Genomic DNA, 19,524 nt, shown 5'->3' with positions numbered 1-19,524 from the left:
TTGTTGTTGTTGTTGTCGTTCAGCAGTCGACATCTTTGATATATATGTCGCGCTCCTGTACGCTATGACTGTATTTTGAGCTAATAATTTGAACTCCGGGTAATCTTTTGAGAAGCTTGACGACATAAGGAACCAGTGGAGTTTGTCCGGATCTGTCCTGTTTTGTGAAACGTGTTTTTGTCTTTTTTGAAGGTAATAATACGCGAGCAGCAGCGTCCTGTTGATCCGTTAGCTGCAGTTGTTAGCGCTAGCTAGCAGCACAAACAGCCTATTTTTGCTACAGTTAGCGAAACCATAATTTGCATGCTTTATTTTACATGTACAGACGTTGTTCAGTCAATTCCAGATCTTCTTGTCAGTCAGCGTTAGGTGGTTGTGTTGCTTTCTGTGTCGGTTTTAAAGGGAAGGTACGTTGAGGTAGCTGATTTCGACATCGTTGTGTAAAGTGACGTGGCCTCATTTCACGACGAGCCAAACCTCCTGAACCCAGAAACTCGTGATCACATCAATCTTTGCACTAAAAACATCGAGAGGTATGAGGAGTTTGGTCCTCATTAGGCCTGTATAGTTTCTGACTATTAAGCGATATTGTTACTGACGAGCACTCTCTCACCACTGATACTGTTGTTTACTCCAGCCACAGCTGACTTGGTCGCCCAGCCCTAGTCGAGAGTTAAACTCCTCAAATCACACGATGTACATTCCGTAATATTCATATGATGTTATATCTATTTACATATTTTTACATTGGAAATTAATTTAGAATCCAGTCATAGTTAAAATGACCTTATTTGACTGTTTTGGGGCCGATTCAGGAGATTAAATTAGGGTTGTGAAGAATGCTTGTTTTCATTACTGATTAAACTGCAGACTATTGTTGTTTCTTTACTCCATGACACTTAAAAAAGTAGGAATAATGGCCATCCCATCTCTGAGTTTTACAGTGTCTTCTTATCAATTCACAACAGTATATAAGATAGTAAAACAAATAATTGCATGATTGATTAATCAACGTTTTTGTCCTAAATTAAATGCTAAAGAAAACAAAATAATTAATCACACTGATGCAAAAATCCTGTCAAATCAAAAGTGCTGTAAAGCAGTTTTGCTCAAGGATCAGCTAAAACCTTTGGTTAATTAGTTCAATCAGTCAGTTGAGTCAATCTGCATTAACGATTGATTGCCAACAGTTTTGATGATTGATTAATCCTTTGAGCCATTCAAAGCAACAATAGCTAAAAACAGATATATAGAGATACATGTCAAAGTGTATATAGTGTAGAATATACCCTCTACAAAACCACTTGATTAAAAGATGTCTGCATTTCATCTTGCAGTAAACAATGATGTGCTCTTCAGGCTGTCAGTATCACTTGTTGACTGAATGCACTGGTGCACTGGTTGGTGAAGTCAGCCAGTGCTCTTTCTCCTTTGTCTGCTTGGTAAATAATGCCATTGTGAGGGACTTCATGTTTTCAGGTGTTGTTTTCTGTCCTTGGGTTGTTTTCAGATGGGCAGTCAGTACCAGCGCTCAGTGCCACTAGAGGTGAGGAGAGCGGAGGGAGAGAGAGTTCGGGCCAAGCATCCTGACAAGATACCGGTCAGTATGACATCTAATTTTTCACTGTTAGTGACTGTTTGATAGTCATTCTCATGTAGACCTATTCCTAATGTCAGCTCTCTCACTAGAAGAGGATTTCAGTGATGACTGATTACTGTTGGCTCTTTTCAACCAGATCATCGTGGAGAGGGCCCCGAGGTCACGAGCTCCCGAACTCGACAAGAAGAAATATCTAGTGCCCTCAGATTTAACAGGTGAAACAGACAAACACATGCAAAAACTTCCGAAGCCCAGTTTTATTCTCTCAAGTAACATATTTATATCCAGCAGTCTCATGAGCTAGCCAAATCTCACAGATTTTCACATCTTAGAAACTGTAGGTCCCCCTTAAGATTTGGAATATAAAAAGTTGATCACCAACATTTTAGAAATGATTATTATAGCCTGATTAATTTATATTGGATACAGATATTGATATTTGGATGACCAAGTAATCGGATTGAGATGGGCAATAGAGAGACATATCTGCAATTAGCGAATACCGAATGATATAACACAACAACAATGGCAGACTACTGCTTTGTTTACGTTTGGTTAGAGAGATGAAGAAATACAGTAAGTGTCGAATAATTATCAATACATAATAAATGTGCTGTTGTTTATGTTTTTAAGTTACTACTTCTAAAGGAAAATAAACTCACCACGTATGTTCAGAATGTTCTTCCCTGGTATTTGCTGACTTTATTGCCACCTACTGGCTCGGCATGCTTTTTTGAATGTTTGGAATTGTTTTTGGATTTTTTTGTGCGTGCAGAGATATTTTGTAAAATGAAGGTTGTGTGGACAGAATAAAATTTTAAAAAAAATTAAGAAATATATCCATATACATGTGTATAAGGTCTAAATGTAACTGAGCCATTGTTAATGTTATTAATTTCACCTGTGCATTCTCTGATGTGACAAGTCAAAATGCCTGCTGTGAAAAAAGGTCCATAAAGTGTTCTGCAAAGTAAAACTACAGGATGCAGTAGGATAGTGTGACTGTTGTGGATCACAATTTGCTTGTAGTTTTTTTTTTTTTTTTTGAACGTTTTGTTTTCTGTCACTGAATCTGTCTCGAGGCTGACCTGTGACCAGGTCATGTCTCACAGCTGCTTGCTTTCTCTGTCTTCAAATGAAATGAAACCACTGAACGTGACCATTGACCATTCCTCTTTCTTTCTCACCTTCCTTTTTTTAGTCGGCCAGTTGTGCTTCCTGATACGCCAGCGTGTGTCTTTGAGACCGGAGGAGGCACTCTTCTTCTTCGTCAACAACTCCCTTCCCCCATCCAGCTCCCCACTCTCTGCTGTTTATGAGGTAACTGCACCCCTCCACACATGTTCACATGGGGATCCTCTCCAACACACACACAAACACACCCCACCAGCAGGAGTACAAGCATATTTACCAGATTGCCGCTCTCTCATGCAGCTATTTGTGAGTGCGTATTAACAGCTAACATAATTGCAAAGTTTCCACTGACACACAAACATTTTTCCCCCTTCACACAACATACCAGAAGTGTCATCACAGCCAGACTGTGTTAGACAGATCTGCTTAGACAGCAGTGTTGCTTCACTTTTTCTGATCTCACAAGTATCCTGTCAGTAAACCACAAACATTTCAATGGAAAAAAAACCAGAGAAGAACCAGAGGGTTGTAGCAGGCTCAAACAAAGCAGTGAAAAGACATAAAGCTTTAGTCATTTTTCTATATGAAAATTCTAAGAAGCTTTGTATTCCTGCTAAGTAATCAAATGAGGCTGACAGATCATGTTCGAACAATGCTTCTGTGGGTGTGTCGGTCCATGTGCACATTCTTCAGTACGCTTGTCGTACTGAATTATGCATTTTTCTCTTCTTTGTTGTGTTCCAGGAGCACCACGAAGAGGACCTGTTTCTCTACATGACCTACAGTAACGAGAGTGTGTACGGTGCCTGAGGGAGGACAAACGACTGCAGAAGGAGAGAGAGACAGAGAGAGAATGAGAAAAGTCAAAGTGAGACTGAGGAATTAAGAGTTATGGCTGTTTGTAATGCTTCACACCACTATTATCCTTTATATTAGTTTTGATAAGTAACTTCAGTACAAGGTGGAAGGAAGGCTTCGCACAAGGCAGATGGGTCTGTTAGGTTTACCTTTGTCAGTATTTCGGGGTGACCGTAAAATAGTTTAGCTCTCGTAGTCATGTTGATTCCTTACTTGGTGAAAGAAAAAAGAGGAAGAGTGAAAAAGGAAGGAAGAATGCATTGCAAAAGGAAGTTATTAAATTTATGTTGAGGGAGCTCTCGTTATCTTTCTCAGTCATCTGTATTTAATGCAAATAGTATTTTTTTTTTGTAAATTAATATCATAAACTTTTGTGGAAAATAAAGATGAAAATGCATAAATTTCTCTTTCTTTTTATATGATTATTTCTGTATGCGTGTGTCTTTATCTGCAATACCTGTGGTTTTAGATGTCAATAAAAAAGACGTAAAAGTGAAAATATGAATCAAAACCTTTTTATTGCTAGTCGAGCCTTTGAATTAAAGCTGGTCATCACACACAGTGTAATACTTAAAAAATATGTTGAGATATTTTAGGATGTATACACACATTTCCCTCAAAGCTACTTAAACATTCATCACATGTGGTTTAGAGGAAGATAAAGACCGAAGAACTCCTCATGGGGAAGTGATCTGTCTTCACGGATCTGATGAGTCACATACTTAACTGGACACTTGTCAATTTTAAAACACAATTCTGCAACAGGATTTTCAGCTGCATTTGTGTCTGCTTGACAAAAGGTTACATAACCTCGTCAGTTGACTAGCCAGTCCTGAAAGACTTTCAGTGCAAAACGAAAGTTAGAGAAACAGAAGAGAAGAGCCATGGAGATGGACGAAATCACCACAGAGGAGGAAAGATATGTAGAAGATGTTCGAGCAAGTGAACCAACACTGGAGGTAAAACCGGAGGTAAAACTGGAGGTAAAACTGGAGGACAAAACTGAAGGTACAAGAAATTTTATCAAGTCAGGACACAAACACATGATTACATTGTAGAACTGAAAATTCTGCATGTAATGTATTAAGTGTTTAGTTTTTTTTCTCCAAAAAGTTTAATAAAATACTGAGATTGTGCTAATATTAACATATTTCTTCTGTATTGTTGTGTTAATATTTGTAAACAAATTTCAGATGTTTTTGTCTCTGTTAAAATGTGTTTGTCTATTTTTATCTGGCTTTAGAGGAAGCTGAGCCAGACCACTATTCTAAACTACAAAGTCCAACGGATGACATCTATTCAGAAGCTTATTATGGTGGCGCTCCAGTAAAAGAAAAAGCAGGTACACTTTTATATGAAATGCATGTTTAACACCCGCAAACATCATATTTCAGCACGCCTTGAAGCACGCATGCGTGTCTGTGTGGCAGAAACACAATACGTAATTTTGTTTTAACACTTAAACTGCTTAGTCAAATTTTCCCTTACAGTAAATTTAAATTTTTAAAGTATATGTGTAGGCTTTGCATCAACTTCCCTACATTGGTGAGTAATCACAGATGTGTTGTCATCATTAATGTCACCATGGTGGTGCAGATGAATAACAGCTGCCTTTTTAGGTGATTTATAAGAATTCATGACTCGAGTGTTTCTCAGAAAAAAGATTCAGACAGAAAACAAATGAAGAAAGCAGAAGTTAATTGTGACAGTTATAAACCACAAAAACGTTCATGATAAAGTTGCTCTTATCTAGGTAGGACACGTTTACTACTTAAGTACTGACTCTAGTTGTTTAATGTTAAGTTTTAACATCTTCTAATTTCCTGAAGAAAATGTAAGCACCTAAAAATAGCATAAATAACATGTTTAGGTATTTTCTTCTGTGTAATATAAAAGAAAAACAGATATTGAGGAACTTTTTATATAATTTTACTTTACTATTTGCTGTCTGCAATTCTAGATAAACATTGAAATACTCAAAATTTTCACAATTTAAAAAATCACCCCACTTAATGTATGTCCTCCTAATGTTTTTAAACTTTCCTCTTTTACAAACTAAGTTAAAATGTATAATAAGCAGTGATGTTATTTAATTAAGTACCTATATTTAAGTTCTGTACTTAAGTAAAATTTTGAGGCGCTTGTACTAACCTACAACACGCAGTATAAACTTATGTACACTTACTTTACTTGTACAAGTACATTTATGGCCAGAAAATGACTTTCAATTCTTAAATACATTTAATATCAGATACTTCCGACTTTTACTCAAATACTGTTCATATGGGTGTCATTCACTTTACCACAGTAATATTTTGACACGGCAGTATGTATGTTTGACTTTTGGATACTTTTTACAGCACTGACAGTAAGAAAGGTTGCAACTTATGAGTATTTTTATTGTTAAATTATATGGTGATTATTTTTCTATATTTTAAATGTATTAATTGTTTGGTCGGTATTATCTCTGAACAAAGAAAAAAAATGCCCATCACTGAAGATTAAGAAAACTTTAAAAAATCCACATATTTTTTGCATTTTGTCTTAGAAATGACTCAAAAACGATCATTTAGTCAACAGATGGTTTCAGCTCTAGTAAGTAGAAATTGATAATTAATTAAACATTACATGTTTTTATTTCACATAATCATTTGCCTCAGTTTAAAAGCCTGTTTTACAATCATGAGAGCTTCATCCTTGCTGTGGTTAATTCTGGCTCCAAAAACTTTAATGTGAACAGGTTGACAATGTTTTTGAACTACTACTAATACTAAAATATGTACAGATATACATTTATGATAATAATGCTTTGTATGAACAACATTTCTTGTTAAACAAAGACTTATACAAACAGAAACTAGAAATAATTTATGTGTTTTCTGAGGCTTTAAGTATTTTGTCTACATAATTAATATTTGTAAGCGTGGGTGTAAAAATACATTTCTAAATTATACTCAGTTGACAAACATAAAGAAAATTATTACTTATGTGAATATATCTAAATCAAAGGCCAAAACAGAGTGAAGGCTGCAACTGAAAAAGGGCGACGACTCAGCAAACATTTTGACATGTCACTGCCAGAAGTGTTAACGTTATTAGTAACAATTGGGGTTTTCCTGCCATGACGAGAAAAAGTTTCTGCTTGGAAGATGAACTGACGTATCGAAACACTTAATCCAGTTGCTACGCAGCAGCAATAACAATACTTGTTGCCCTACATACATACAGTAAAAAACAGTTTGATGGACAAAAACAAGTCTTTCGTGTTTTGATAGATAACAATGACGTTATTTCATGAAATGTGTGTCATGTCTTAATGTCTGTACATTCTGACACCAAAAAATATGTTTTTGTGTCTTTTGTTTTGTTGTATTGCACCAATTCCATGAAAGAAAATGTAAGAAAATGAGAAAAAAAGCAAGAGAGAAAGAAAAAGTAAACTGACGTGGCAAAACTAACGTTACTGTTACTGAAAGATATGTCATCCAAATAGTGGTCAGTCAACAAATACAAATAGTGCAAAGCAATAACTATTGATGTACACTAGTTACTAGTTAACAAAGCACACTTAAGATACAGTATCACAGTTTATTATTTAAATAACAGTTACTATGTAGTTTTGGGGAAGAAGAGAAAAGATCTTCATTGACTGATTTTTTTAAACAAAACTAAACTAAAACCAAAACAAACTAAATAAACAAACTCTCTTTGTTTTCATGACTGAATGAACTGAATAAACAAACTGACCTTGAAGGACAACACAATTTCATACTGTTTGACTGTATAGGCTGAATAGGCGGAATTTGGCGGACCCTGCCATCTTTCTGACTTCAAACAGTGTTCTGGGACCTTGTTATCTTCCGAGAACAGCTTGTTTATTCAGTTATTGAAAAATAGATATGTCTGAGTTTGTATTATTACCTCATTACTACTGTAAATATAAAAATTCTGAGTTTGAATCTCCAAAACTACATATTGCCTCTTTAAAGTATTTCACCAATATGAAAGAAACATAATATATATCACTGCTCTCGCTGTTTTTTGTGAGGTAAAATGCTTTTAAAATATATAGGATCTCTTGATATTTATTATTTTTCATAATCTGAGGATGGAGAGCAGAGTGACAATTTGTGCAGGAAGTCAGTCATTTAAAGGAATTTGGATCTTAAAACTATTTTGCATCTTAACAATACAATTCAATAGGTGTTTGCTTTTGGCCAGTGGCCCTCAAAGGGAAAAAGTTTGAGCACCCCTGGTGCAGGACAGTTTGTTTTATTTAAAAGTGTCCTCAGTCATGCCTGGTCTAATCCTTCACCTTAATACAGTGCACAATATTATGAACTTTAATCATATATGTAGTGTCACAAAACTCTATCAGTTGCAAAGACAGGACGTACAGTCAGTACGTCCTGTCTTTGCACTGAGTTTGACACTGTGTATCTGTTGTTTTGGAGTACGACGTCTCCTGACCGTCAGGATCTGTCTGTCCCTCTCTCACACACACACTTGTCCTTGAAGAGAGAGACAAAGAGACATACAGTCAGACGTTAAAAAAGAAATCGAAGGACAAGTCGAGCACTGTGCCCCATGAATAATTCAATAAATGTCATGTTGCTATGGTGACGAGACGATGAGGGGAGGGGGGGGGGGGCGTCTTTAAAGTGCACTGTTGCTGGCTGAAGGAGCAGGACGAGGTAAACAAGCTCCAGAACAAAATCCCAGGACACTTTTCTCCATGTACATCAAATTTTGTCGCAGTTATGGTGAGGATAAAAAAGACGAAGCCGGTGAAAATTTGTCACCCGGGTCCAAGTTATCTGTTAAACTGGAGGGGGAAAAAGGTATGACGAAGCATGTTTTTTTGTGTGTTTTTTTTATAGCCTTGATGGTGGTTTCTGCTGCGTTCATTAAATCTCTCAATGACATCCAGCTGATTCTTTCTTTACAGACAAACCAGCCGAGGGAAACACACGTCTGTACCGTGCTATGTGTATATTCCTCACTTTACTCTGCCTGATCCTGCTGCTGGTCGTCATTGTCCTCAGTTTGAAACGTAAGTATCTGTGGCCATGAGTCTGACTTTATGTGAAAACAATCCACAGCTGGATGGGTTATATTTGTAACACCAGAGCAAAGCTAGAAAGGATTGTAGTTCCAGAAATAAAAGGAAACATATGTCAGAATCACATTGCTTTTATTCTATTTTTGCTCATGACAACAGACATCGATACAGGAACACAAAGCTTATCCTGTTGCTTTCCTGCAGCCTGCAGGCATTAGTCTGCTCCCTAACAACTCCTCCCACTTCTCTCTGATTTCTAGTCCAAACTGGATCTACAGTCTGCCCACAGGCAGTGGGAGATACTTGCAACTATGAGCGGTGCCAGACTTTCTTCCCCAGCGTTCCACCCCATCGTGAGTGTGATGCCAAGGGGGCAAAATGCCAACCTTGTACAAGCAAGATAAACATCTATATATATATATTAAAAAAAATATCTTTTCAATCACTGTGTTTTAGTGACAGTTCTGTTTTCTGTTTCTGCCTCAGAGGAAGTTGGTTCACTGTTTTTAGAGAACTGAGAGCACTTTTCTTAATTTAACCAGAGATTCAGCTGAGTTCAATAATTTTTATTGTCTCCTCATTTGTGATTGCAGACATATGCGTGACAACGACACGTATGTGTTGAAAATAGAGGCAAAACTTTAAATAAAACCAAAAACCATAAGGAAAACCAAAGCTAATTGAACACGCAGATAGTTAAAAGGGTAACTCCACCAATTTTACACATTAAAGTGTGTTTACAGGTATCTGGGAGCACAAATACATATGTGAAACAAGTAGTATAAAGACTTTTGTGGCTCCAGAGGACGCTGCATGTAATCTGATGACCCTGATGATACCCTCAAAAATGTGTGAGTCAAGGACTGTTTACTGCATTCTGGTGTCATTTAAAGAAAGAAAATAAAGAAAATACATGAAATGCAACTGCATTTTTATGTCAAATAATTCAACTTCTCTTTGAATTCTCAGAAAACAGTGCAGAATACTTCTTTTTCTTATAAACTTTTGGAAATCTGTAGCATAAAGTTATATTTTTGTCTTCAAAAATTCTTTGAGTTAGTAATATTAACTTTTAACTTAACATTAATTTTTTTCCCACATTTCGCAAACTGATGTTTTGTTTTCAGATCCCGCTCCAGATCGCAGGTGTCAGCAGTGCGCCGACGGGTGGCTGACTTTCGGCCGCTCTTGTTTCTTCCTGTCCACCTTCAGGCTGAACTGGGATGAGAGCCAGAGGAACTGCAGCGCTAGCGGAGGATCTCTGGCTGTCATTAGCAGCCAGAGTCTTCAGGTGGATCTGATATTACCTGTTCCTGAAGTACAACCATGCAGTTAATAAGATAGTAATAACATGCACATGATATTGCAAATTTTGATTTGTAAATGTCAGTGGTGCTCTGTCTCCTAGAATTTTCTGACTAAAGAGGGGAAGTTGCAGTACTGGATCGGGCTGAGACAGAACAGCAGCACATGGACCTGGGTCAACAACACTGCGCTGCAACAGAGGTGATTCTTGGAGAGTGATGATTGATTGATTGATTGATTGATTGACTTTTTTTGTAAATTTGGGTGGGTTAAATATAAATATGTACGATTTTCATGGTTTGTGTGAAAGTGTTCTGGCTGGAAAAGAGAAAAATAAGATAAATAAAAGATACATTTATCTTCATGAAATTGTTCTTTATGTATTTAAAGGTCCAGTGTGTAGGGATGTTTAGGGGGATCTAGGTGAGGAGTGTTCAGTTAGGTTGCAATATGCATCCTCACTGCTAGATGTCACTAAACCCCACACATTTAACACAATTAAAATACACAATCAGTTGATTAATTTAGTAAGGTATATATTTTAGCTTATCTATTTATATTTTGGTATTCACACGCACTTAGTCATGTATTCATTCAAGTTTTTTTTTATAGTTCTGAGTTTTTTAGTTCTTTTATATTCTTATATTTTCAAAATATTTCAAAATGTATGTTAAACATTATTTAATTTTTCCCCTCTGTCTGCACCCCCTAGTGGCAAGGAGGCCAAGAATGCCTGCGCCTAGATCCTGCACTGGCTACAGTATAAATAATGCAATATAAATAAATATAGGAATTTTCACTATAGATTGACTAGCTCAATAGACACTATGCACGTGATATCACAGTTGGTGGAAGTTACCACAGCCACAACCACCAAGTGGCAGAAAGTGTGAGTGGCAATATTAACATAACGTTCAGCTTCAATCCGCAAAGTAACTAATAACTAAGGTATTTACAATATTTCCCTCTGAATTGTAGTGAAGTAGAATTATCAAGTCTTTGTAAGTAAATGTACTTAGTTACATTCCACCACTGTGTAATATTCAATATTCTTTTCTTTTGCAGTTTTTGGACAGGAGCCAGGTCAAGAGGGGACTGTGGGGTCCTCAGCAGTGGAAGCCCACCTGAGAAGAACTGGGTCACAGCCCCCTGCCACACCTACACCTACTTCATCTGTCAGCTGCAGATGTGAGGACATCAGTCTTCTTCTTCAACAGAATAATGAGCAAATCAAAATTCTGTCAACAAGCATCAACTCCTCCATAACATTTCAAATCATTTCTATTTCCACTACACATTATAATCAATAGCACCAGCAAAGAAAAACATTATTTTATATTGAAAGCTTGAAGCGCAGTTTATTCAGATTTTTGTAAGTTTTCTTGTGTTGCCTGATTTGTATTCTTACATGTCAGCTACGTCTAAAGAACTAATATGTACTACAAGTACTTTACTCTTATACACTGTGTGATTCTTTATACTGCTGTCAGACGAATAAAGGCCAGTGCGCTAGTTTCAACAAGGTTTTATTCTCATATAAAAATGTTCATGCAACTACATAATAAGTTGAACGTCTATGTCTCACTTTGTTCTAGCTTAACGTATATAACTGCTACATATTTTCTACATTGCTATAAAAATAAGGCACTCTTCTCTATAGCATAATACTGCAGGAGTAATTGCACCGTTGACCATACAGACAGTTTGAGCCATTGGAGTCCACGGCTTGCAAGTTCTTTTTGTTGATTTTCATCAACACTTTGTATGTTCAGGTCTCAGAGAATTCACTTCGGGCTCAGGAAGCTTCTCTTCCTAGACATATTTAATGTCCAGGTCATCCTCGGGCTCTTCCTGTCCGAACTCCAAACCCAGAGCGCTGTTGCGAATCATCTGCCACCCTGTCAGAGACCTCCTGTTGTTAAACCCTCCTCTGTTTTTAGGTCTTAGCTTGGGAGTCCCCGCCATCGACCCCTTCAATGTGTCAGTCTTCTCTTCCTTTTCATCGTCTTTAGAGAAAGCTTTGATGTAACGGCGCATCTTCTGAAACATCGGGTCATTTCTGTCCTCCACCCTGCAAAGACACGAAGAGCCAAAAAGAAGTTACAGTTGCTTCAAGAGGAAATACTCTCACAATGCAAACTCATCATGATTTTTAAAGTATTTAACCTCCCTAAGGTTGGAGTGAAAGATCGAAACTGAAGCAGCAGAAGCCAAGATATCCTGACTTTTGGTCCCTACAGGGATTGTACAAAGTCTTGAAAGTTAGAAAAATACTTGACTTTAACTGTTAGGTTTTCAAGGTTAGGAGTATGCTTGAATTCAAATACAGAACTGTTCAAATTTAGGTGGAGGTGGTGTGATAATAATAGCTCAAGATCTGTGAGAGTGAGAGTTTCGCTTCTTACTCACAGCACAACATGACTTGTGGCTGAGGTGCATTAGAGAAGACTTAGGTTGTGGTCATTGGACAAACTTCTTCCTATATGATTATTTTGAGCAAAAATAGCAAGCCTAAAAAAAGTTTTAACTGATGATGTCACTGCACTTAAAATGTCTGGATACAATCTCTTCGCTATTTTGCTATTAAATGGTGTTTTGGTGCGTTTCTTCTTTAAAGGCCATGAAAACCTTTGTTGAAAATTCAGCATCTTAGGCCCAGACCACACATATGTGGGTACTTTTGGCAACAGGGTTTAAAAAAGAAAAATCTCCATCCAGCTGCTGCAGCTGCTCTGAGTACAGTACAGTAGGTTCACAGTACGTTCTGTATACTTTTATGCTGATGATGCAGAGTTTTACATTGGAAAACTGGCCAGATTTGGAGGAGAAATCCGGGTGCAGAGCCAGATCAGATTCTGGAGCAATTTACCAAAGGGAGGAGAGCCTGTTTATTAACCTGACTGTATCAACGATCCGCGGAGGTGACCTACATATTCGGGTGTTTATGTAATGTTGACTGCCGACTGGAGCTGGAGTGGAAATGTACTTTAATCAACGTAGAGATGAGGGAACAAATGAAACCTGACGCCTTGAGTAAACTTGAACTTGAGCATTGAACATTTTTGGAAATGTTTGGGATAATGTATGTGCAGAACTCATCAAAATATATAATGCAGGTTTATTTGTTTTTAGGCACTTTAATGCAGAATTCTTACATTTAATATGTTTCTATTTCTGCGCCTGTTACTGCTGTATCGTCTTACCTGAGATACCAGTGCTCCCTCAGACCATAGTTGAGCCCACACACCCCGATTCGAGGCCACAGGCAGCGGGGCAGCCTCCTCTCCAGCATCAAAGTTGTAGCTACCACCTGCACAACATCAATACAGCTGTAACCTCATAGTAGCACACAGGGACATGATGATGAAGTGTTCCCTGCCTTTATGATTTTATCTTACCTGAGTCCTCCAGAGCTCATCTCTCTCCTGGGCCACCCTCCAGTGTGTGTCACTCATCATGGCGATCAATAAATTTAGCAGCAGGATGTAGGAGACCACAGAGAAGGCGCAGTGCAGCACATGGACGATCGGTGGGGTGGCGATGGTGTGGTCCACGGGCAGATCTATGAGGCCCACACTGAGCTCAAACTGGGAGAAGAGGGTGATGGGGAAGGAGCGGTATGAAGGAATGGACTCTGGCTCCTGGGTCATATACACCATCCACAGAGCTGAGAGGAAAATGTTTAAAAAAGTATGTGAGTGAGTAAAAAATCCTCTTATTTCTTATCTATAAGAGTTCTGAGGGTTAAAGTCTGTTTGTACATGTCGCCAAGAATATACTCACAGGTGGAAAAACCAATGAGCACAATGAAACTCAGCCACATAAACTTTGTCAGGTCTCCAAATATAATCTAGAAGGAAATGAGACACATGGCCGGTCAGTCTGCAAACACAAATAGGTGAACCGCAAAAACCAAGACAACAACAGGTGTCTGTGAAGCAAACTACTACTACTACTACAACATGACTCATGAGCTCACATAACATGTGCCGCAATGTCTGACTCCTACCTTCTGTATCATGATGACATAAGGGCCGAGCATTTCAAAACCTCGGGCGAAGAACATGACGTTGCTCCAGCCGAGAACTAAACACAGAGCCATCACCACAGCCTCTCCCTGCACCTCAGTGGCTCTGAAAACACACAGCAGCACCACTAAGCAGGCGTAGCTGATCCTGGTTAAATAAAACACCAGAAGATTAGATGATATTTCAGAACAGTGTGCTTTATTTTAGTGCTTAGAGGTGTTTCTACTCACAGGATAACATGGAAGGGGCCTCCCAGTGCTGTCTGGCCAAAATAGCGCTTTGCTCCCACTCTCAGTATATCAGGAATCTGTTGGTGTTGGAGAAGGCACATAAAGGAGGATGTGGCAGTGAAATTAACTGTACGTACAGTATGTGTGAAGATGAATCATGTTTAATAATTCACCTCCAGCAACAGGATGACAAAAGCTCCCAGGACGCTGATGATCTCACCCGCCAGCCGCAGGTTGTCCTCATATGTCACATAACTCTCCTGAGAGGAAACATAGATGTATTAATATTAAAAGTACATTATTATCAGACTGTGTGTCACATGCAGGTGCACAGTGACATTTATACACATACACATGAACAGGTAAGGCCCCTATATAACCTAAAGCCTGCTCTTTTTTTGTAGTTATTTTGGTTTTAATTGTGTTAATTACTCTGCTAGAAGTAAAAATCACCCATATGAATAGTATTTGAGTCTTAAAGTATCTAATGTAAATGTACTTAAGTATCCAAAGTAGGAGTAAAAGTTAATTATACATATATTTATATAAATATATTGTGTATTATGGGTCAAGTGATTATTGGCCTGGCTAATTATCAGATCAGATTTTCAGCATTTTTCTGATTATTATTATATTATATTATTATTATTATTATTATTATTATTATTATTATTATTATTATTATTATTTATTATCCGATTGTCAATAAAACAAATTAATTTAAAAATGCACTGTTTTGGCTCTGAAGCGTCATGTAATCTGCAAAGTAACTAGTAACTAAAATGATCAAATAATCAAATAAATGTAGTGGATTCATTATTTTTCACTGGCAATATTTTCAACGTTTGATTTTGAAATAATCCAAAAATATTCAAATTAGTTAAGACTTATAATTAATTATATTAAATTAATTACATTTCTGAATCTGTAAAGTAACTGCAGCTGTGAAATACATGTAGTAGAGTGAAAATTAAAAAAATGCATAAAATGTAAGAACACTAGTGGAGTACTTCATAAAAGTACTTAAGTATGATTACTTAGTTATATACCCCAACTGTATATATTCTTGCATATATATCACAACATAGGTAACAATAAAATATCACATTTAAAACTCTAACACACATCAAGTGTTTTCTGGACTCGGATGGTTTTGTCCATGTCTGATGTTGTGTAATTCTCTGGAGCGTCCTTAAGAGGGCGATATGCACAACACAGTGTGAAGGTCCCAATGTACAGGAGGTACAGTAACAGCAGCAACCTGGGGCAAGAAAAACACTCTGTTACAGAGACTTGGTGTGTGCAGCAGATATTTTACATGACAGACATCAATTTTACCTGAAGTAATGTTTCCCATACAGGTTCCACTTCAGACTAACCAGCTGCCTCACAGGGGTCACCTCCAGTATCCCTCTTGCCTGAAGAATTATGTAATTTATTTTAAAGTTTAGGATCTGTTTTGTGTCATAATCTCTGATCAAACAGTCTGTGTTTCAACCAAAATACTGTACATCTTGTATAGTACCTCTCTCTGAGGACTGCCCACGATGAGCTCCAGCACTGACATGTCGTCGGCCCATGAGTCGATCTCCGTCAGGTCGTACAGGTAAGAGGTCAGAGGGCCCAGACTCCACTGGACTAAACGCCTTTTATTAACCAAGTGCTGAAATGCCTGAGAGAGACAGAGGGAGTCACAGCAGTGGGGAGAGGATTAGTGACATAATCTGCTCCACCTTTCATGTTGGGTTCTCACCCTGCGAGCCCCCTTCCCCCCTCAGGCTGCACTCACTACAATGTTTCCCTCTTTGGCAGCCAGTTTAAAAGGTGTAAGGCCTCGGTAGTTGGGCACCATGTCGAGTGGCACAGACTGGTCCAGCTCTACATCGCGTGCCATAATCAGGTCAATGGCCTGGCACGCAATCGTCTTGTTGGGCTGCAGAACCAGAATGTGAAGCACTGTGTTACCTAGACAGCAAACAGGGGAATAAAAGGAGGGAGTGTGTAGACAAGAGACAGGAGGTACAAGTAGAGGAGACAGAAGGGCATTAATAATAAAAACTATCAGACTGATACACAGATCTAAAATAACAATGTGCTTTTCTCTTAGGAAGTGTTAGTACCACGGTAGTCTTGGATCCTGGTGCTGGCTCCTGCGTCGATTACCATGGAGATAATGTCCTCATTCCCAGCACAGGCAGCAAAAGACAGGATGTGCTCACCTGTTAACCAAATATGTATTTAGAGAAAAACACCACTTGTTTTGCGTCACTGAGCAAAAAAAAACACACATCAGATTTATTTGGCAAATGCTTTGGTCCAAAATAACATAGATTTTTATGCAGGCTACAGCCACCACAATCATTCTACTGTTTAATGGACCTGCTGACTTACCATAATAAATGAGTCCTCCTATCCTCTTCCTGAAGTACAGACCGGTGACTCGAGGTGTAGCCACGTCACCCCCGCGACTAATTAGATGATGAACCAGATTGATGTTCTGATTCACCACAGCGATGTGGAGAGGAGTAACGCCTGAGAGACAGAGGGGAGGAGAGCAGAGTACATCAGTAAATGAACCGTTTTGAATTTCACCAGTGTCACCTGCTGCGTGACGCTTGCAATAAACCAGTGTGTGTTCTTTTGTCAATAGACCCGCTCCTTATGAGCTTGGCTGTGACCAGTGGGCTGAAGGAGGATTCAAATCATTAACTTAAAGGAACAATGGGCACATATGGAATATTATATTCATAATTATGTTTTTATGAGTGTATAATCACCTGAAACTGAGAATCATTTTGTTTTTGCTACCTTAGAATAAGCCTTTTATATATACAGAGGGGGCAGGTGCTCTTCCATGGAGTCCACATGTTGTGCCGCCATGTTTCCACAGCAGCCCAGAAAAGACAAACTAAACACCGGCTCTAGAGAGGGTCTTTATGTTTTCATGTTACCGTTGGAAAGGAGGGGGTTAGACGAGGGGTATTTAGTTGGTTGCAATCTGCAACTTCACTGCTAGATGCCGAAATCATGCACACTGGACCTTTAAGTAAGAGTATCAATACCACACTATAAAAGTATCACAAGTAAAAATCCTGTGAAATGCTACTGATGATGACACGTACTTATTCTGAGCAAAGAAGAAGCAGCATACATCCATATTTAATGTCTACATCTTTAATATCTTATCTCAGTCTGTCTCCTAAATTCTTCATTTTCTTAGTTGCTACCCATGAAGCTCATATCTGTCGCCACATCCAGTAAAATTCAAACCGCTTCATGTGTATTTGCTGCTTCTCTGTGTCTGTGAGTTCATGTATGTGAACCTTGGAAGAGCTCGGAGGTCATGGGCTCATTGATGAGTTCAGGAGCTCCGTCCATCAGAGCCACAGCAGCGTCGAGGTTGTCGTTCATCACCGCCACATGAAGTGCCGTCTCACCAAGAGACCCTGAAGGACAGGATTGCAGTGTCACAGGTCACGTCTGACACTGAATAACAACACAGTGAAGTCCTCACAGTGAAGTCTTACCTCTCTCGAAGATGTTGGTGGATGCACAGCTGAGCAGTTTCTTGATACAACCAACGCTGTTGATTTTAGCCGCGTAGAAGAGAGGGATGTCGTTGATACTGAGAGATAAAACAATAAATAAATAAATACATGTAATTTACTTAAAAATGTTGACCTTTACACCTGCAAATAATTAATTCAGACATACATTGAATTTTATGTTGAAAGAAGTTGAAAATGTTTATCTTCTATGAGTCTCTTACTGTTTGGTGTAGAGCAGAAACGTCTCATCCAACATCTCGTTCCATCCTTTCTTATTTTGGAGGCGAAACCTCAGCTGGCTCCACCAATGGTTGAGCTCGCTAGGAGCAGATCTGGCCAGAGATGGAGACATTGACACCTGATGTTCGACTGGAGGAAGCAAAAGACAGGTGACGTCCACGTGAGATTAAAAAAAAGAAGCAATTATTTTTTAAAAAAGTGGAAAGCCAGTTATTTCATAATTTAGGCCTTTTTGTTTTGGATAACAAAATAAAATACAAAAAAACTATCAAACAAGATAGAAGAAAGTGTCTCAACCTTACCCTTAAACAATAAAAGTGCCGCTCCTCAACTCCTTGTGCTCCTTAGTCATAACACTCAGTCAAAATTGGAAACAACACCTGTGAAATGTCCCTGAGGAGAAGTGAAATCCCTGTGGCATCACCATTATATATGAGCCAGGGGGGAGGAGACATGTGGAGGGGTTGAGAATGAATAGGTGGAGAGGAGGGAGGATGAGGGAGCAGCCGACAGGTAAGGCAGCGAGAGTGAGGCTTTAATGAGCAGGTTGACTTTCACCGCAGGTCAGGAGGTCCACAGAGAAAGTTGTGCTTTAAGATTCAACTCATCGTTGGAACAAGAACTCCTTTATCATGCTGATCTGAAGTTATTGTCTGTATTATGTCACCTGTGTCAATGGTTCAGTCTCTAATCCCAGTACATATCTCTGGTATCACCAGGCCTGTCTGCATTCCTCTATACCACCAAAACCTGCATGGCCACTATGAAAATTCTGCAACATCATGACAGTCAACACACTGCGGTCAGTGTTTCAAGCGAACCGTTAAGGAAACCAGTTTGGAAATTGCAAGCATGTAAGTCTGAGCACAGGTTTGTAATTTAAACCTGATATTAAAGCAAGATTGTGAAGCTGCATTCGTTGTTTCTGTTCTGTTATAAATTTCTCCAGGTGAAGCTGGGATCATTCTGCGGCGTAAACATGGACATGATGCACGATTTCTCCAACATGTTGCATCTTGTACACACATGCATCCGAGCTGCTTTCATTCACAGTGATTTAACATGTTGAGCACCATTGATGTGTCAACAGGAATGCTCACAAACACGGTAATTGCCACATTACAAAGACCATAATGAGCATTTGGAGGTTGGCAACATCATGTCACTTTCCTCTGAAGGCTGAAAACAAAGATACATGTAGTTTTTTTTATTTGTGAGACTATCATTCTTTATTTCAGGAGAGTTCGTTTGGCAAAAAGCCACCGACTGAACCTGAATCACAGAGTTAATTTCCACTCATGTGGAGTATTTGTAAACTGCTGAATCAGTTGACTTATACAACATCTCTGGTCAGCGGGGACATATCGCGCAGGTGTTTTTGCTGCACCATTTATAGTTCATGACTAGCAGGCCGGTCAGCCGCAGGATAAACAGGGTTTAAGGAGACTCTATAGGAGGCCCTGTTAATGTGGCAGTCATTTGGTACTGTGGAGATAATAGCTGTTTACCAGACGGAGAG

The 19,524-nt window shown here is 38.6% G+C and overlaps 3 protein-coding genes across 4 annotated transcripts; 2 read left to right on the top strand and 1 right to left on the bottom strand.

Moving 5' to 3' along the window:
* LOC141012267 (gamma-aminobutyric acid receptor-associated protein-like 1) lies at nt 1-4,091 on the top strand. The gene is made up of 5 exons (XM_073485704.1): nt 1-192; nt 1,511-1,600; nt 1,737-1,815; nt 2,802-2,920; nt 3,479-4,091. Exons 2-5 carry the CDS (start codon nt 1,511-1,513, stop codon nt 3,542-3,544), a joined length of 354 nt encoding a protein of 117 aa, XP_073341805.1. The 5' UTR covers nt 1-192; the 3' UTR covers nt 3,545-4,091.
* A 295-nt stretch (nt 4,092-4,386) lies between these two features.
* Nucleotides 4,387-11,524, top strand: LOC141011991 (C-type lectin domain family 4 member E). Of its 2 annotated transcripts, XM_073485365.1 has the most exons (7): nt 4,387-4,600; nt 4,836-4,934; nt 8,541-8,645; nt 8,915-9,007; nt 9,782-9,945; nt 10,063-10,160; nt 11,025-11,524. In XM_073485365.1, the coding sequence occupies exons 1-7, from the start codon at nt 4,477-4,479 to the stop codon at nt 11,149-11,151; spliced, it is 810 nt and encodes a 269-aa protein (XP_073341466.1). In that variant the 5' UTR covers nt 4,387-4,476; the 3' UTR covers nt 11,152-11,524. The 2 variants fall into 2 exon arrangements, with proteins under 2 accessions (XP_073341466.1, XP_073341467.1); XM_073485366.1 differs by lacking the exons at nt 4,387-4,600; nt 4,836-4,934 and adding an exon at nt 8,292-8,433.
* Nucleotides 11,525-11,771: 247 nt separating this feature from the next.
* trpv6 (transient receptor potential cation channel, subfamily V, member 6) lies at nt 11,772-18,117 on the bottom strand. The gene is made up of 16 exons (XM_073485815.1): nt 17,987-18,117; nt 17,745-17,842; nt 17,541-17,663; nt 16,609-16,749; nt 16,338-16,436; nt 16,007-16,182; nt 15,743-15,889; nt 15,556-15,635; nt 15,343-15,478; nt 14,391-14,477; nt 14,218-14,294; nt 13,969-14,134; nt 13,743-13,809; nt 13,358-13,626; nt 13,163-13,269; nt 11,772-12,030 (listed from the first exon to the last, which is right to left on the bottom strand). The coding sequence occupies exons 1-16, from the start codon at nt 18,115-18,117 to the stop codon at nt 11,772-11,774; spliced, it is 2,163 nt and encodes a 720-aa protein (XP_073341916.1).
* Between the last annotated feature and the right edge of the window lie 1,407 nt (nt 18,118-19,524).

This window comes from Pagrus major, chromosome 17, assembly GCF_040436345.1.
Source record: "Pagrus major chromosome 17, Pma_NU_1.0".
Taxonomy (NCBI): domain Eukaryota; kingdom Metazoa; phylum Chordata; class Actinopteri; order Spariformes; family Sparidae; genus Pagrus; species Pagrus major.
This window is presented reverse-complemented; position numbering and strand designations above follow the sequence as displayed.